General features: G+C 32.3%; 1 protein-coding gene across 1 annotated transcript; it reads left to right on the top strand.

The window, feature by feature from the left end:
- The first annotated feature begins 358 nt into the window (after positions 1-358).
- On the top strand, positions 359-1,351 carry LOC114649486 (trace amine-associated receptor 13c-like). Its single transcript, XM_028798975.1, has one exon. It carries the CDS (start codon positions 359-361, stop codon positions 1,349-1,351), a length of 993 nt encoding a protein of 330 aa, XP_028654808.1.
- Positions 1,352-1,937: the final 586 nt, after the last annotated feature.

Below are 1,937 nucleotides of genomic sequence, written 5' to 3'. Positions count from 1 at the left end.
AATTTACAAACATCTTCCCATTACATAGTTTTTCACATTGTAATTTTATTATATTTTAGATAGAGGGCAGTATACATACATAATTTTTTAGAGCCATTGTGTTTAATATGTGCATTTCTTAAATCTAACAGAATCTATTATTTGAAGTTATTTTGGATTATTTTTCTGACACAGCAGAAAGTGTATAGTTAACATTGCTTTTAGTGAAATTGCACCATGACGGTATTTAAGTGTTTTTATACTTTTTTTATTATTTATTTATTTGGCTATTTCTTTTCAGATAAACGGAAAAACAGAAAGACAAGTAGAACAATAAACAGCCACATACTAGAATCTTCATTTTTTAAAGATGGACAAAATGGAATACTGTTATGATAACTTGAATAAATCCTGCGTCAAAGTTTCTAGGTCTGTTGGGATGAAAACTGCATTGTATTTAATAATTTTGCTAATTGTACTAACAACAATATTTGGAAATCTCCTTGTAATTGTTTCCATCTCTCATTTTAAACAGCTTCATTCTCCACACAATCTACTTGTACTGTCTTTGGCCACTGCTGACCTCTTGTTGGGACTGTGTGTACTTCCGTTTAGCATGATCAGGACTGTTGAAACCTGTTGGTATCTTGGATCTTTCTTTTGCACAGTTTCAATCTTCCATTTAGGCTTTATTGCTATTGATCGCTATTTTGCTGTGTGTGATCCCTTACATTACTCAAAAAAAAAAATAAGCATTGGAGTAGTCTGCTGTTTTATAGCAGTTGCTTGGGTGATGTCAGCTTTTTACAGTTTTGGGTTAATTTTTCCTAAAGCCAATGATGAAGGTCTGGAAAATGTAGTTCCTATGTTAACATGTGAAGGTGGATGTATAATCCAGTTCAATAAACTTTGGTCTCTGTTGGATGCCTTGACATTTGTCATACCTTGCTTTGGAATGATTTGCATATATGCTCAGATATTTAATGTAGCAAGGAAGCAAGCAAGGCAAATTCAAAGCAGGGACTTTAAAATATTTTCTTTGGATATAAGCAAACAAAGGGCCAAAAGGAAAAGAGAGCAAAAGGCAGCGAAAACTTTAGGTATTGTGATGGGGGTATTTCTCGCATGTTGGTCACCATTATTTAATGATACTGTGGTCGATGCTTACAATAATTATCAGACTCCAACAACTGCATTTGATGGTTTGATTTGGCTAGCATACAGTAATTCTACTTTTAATCCTTTAATATATGGCTTTTTCTATCCATGGTTCCGTAAGGCATTAAAGCTCATCATTACGTTTAAAATATTCCAATCTCATTCTTCACTCATACAATTGTACAAAGAATCATTTTGCCAAAGGGTTGAATAATTCTGTTTATTAAAAAACATATCTGATTCAAATGGTTAAATAATTCCAGACATTAGCAGCATATTTAATGTCAAAATTAAAAAAAAAAAAGTATTGATAGATTATAAAGATGCAACAAATGCCTCATAAAACAAAAAATTGGAGTAAAAAGAAACCTCAAGGACATACCAGTGTTTTTGATATGCTAAAGAAACGAGTTTAGCTATTTAATTATTAAGTAATAAAAGGTATTTACCATAAAAAAAATAAAATGAACCATTGTTTAATACTTAGGTTTGTTCTAATACAGTTATGCCTTAGCTGTCTCGCTGCCCAGAGAACTAGATTTGGATTTCCCATCTGGTCAGTATGTGTTTGAAGTTTGTACACACAGAATGTCTTTGGGAACTCTTTTCATATCCAGAGATAGCACACATTAATGCAATCTAAATCCAATCCAATTTATGCATGGCAGTAACCTGGCATCCCATTCAAGTCTGGTTTGCTCCTTAATGTTCCCAGGATAAGGTTTTTACTCAGAAAAAGAGCCATGATGAAAATAAATCAATTTCATACAAGTCTTCTTTGAGTAAATTTTAGAACACTT

Source organism: Erpetoichthys calabaricus, chromosome 3 (genome assembly GCF_900747795.2).
Source record: "Erpetoichthys calabaricus chromosome 3, fErpCal1.3, whole genome shotgun sequence".
NCBI lineage: Eukaryota > Metazoa > Chordata > Cladistia > Polypteriformes > Polypteridae > Erpetoichthys > Erpetoichthys calabaricus.
The sequence above is the reverse complement of the archived record's forward strand: the minus strand, read 5'-3'. Positions and strand labels throughout refer to the sequence as shown.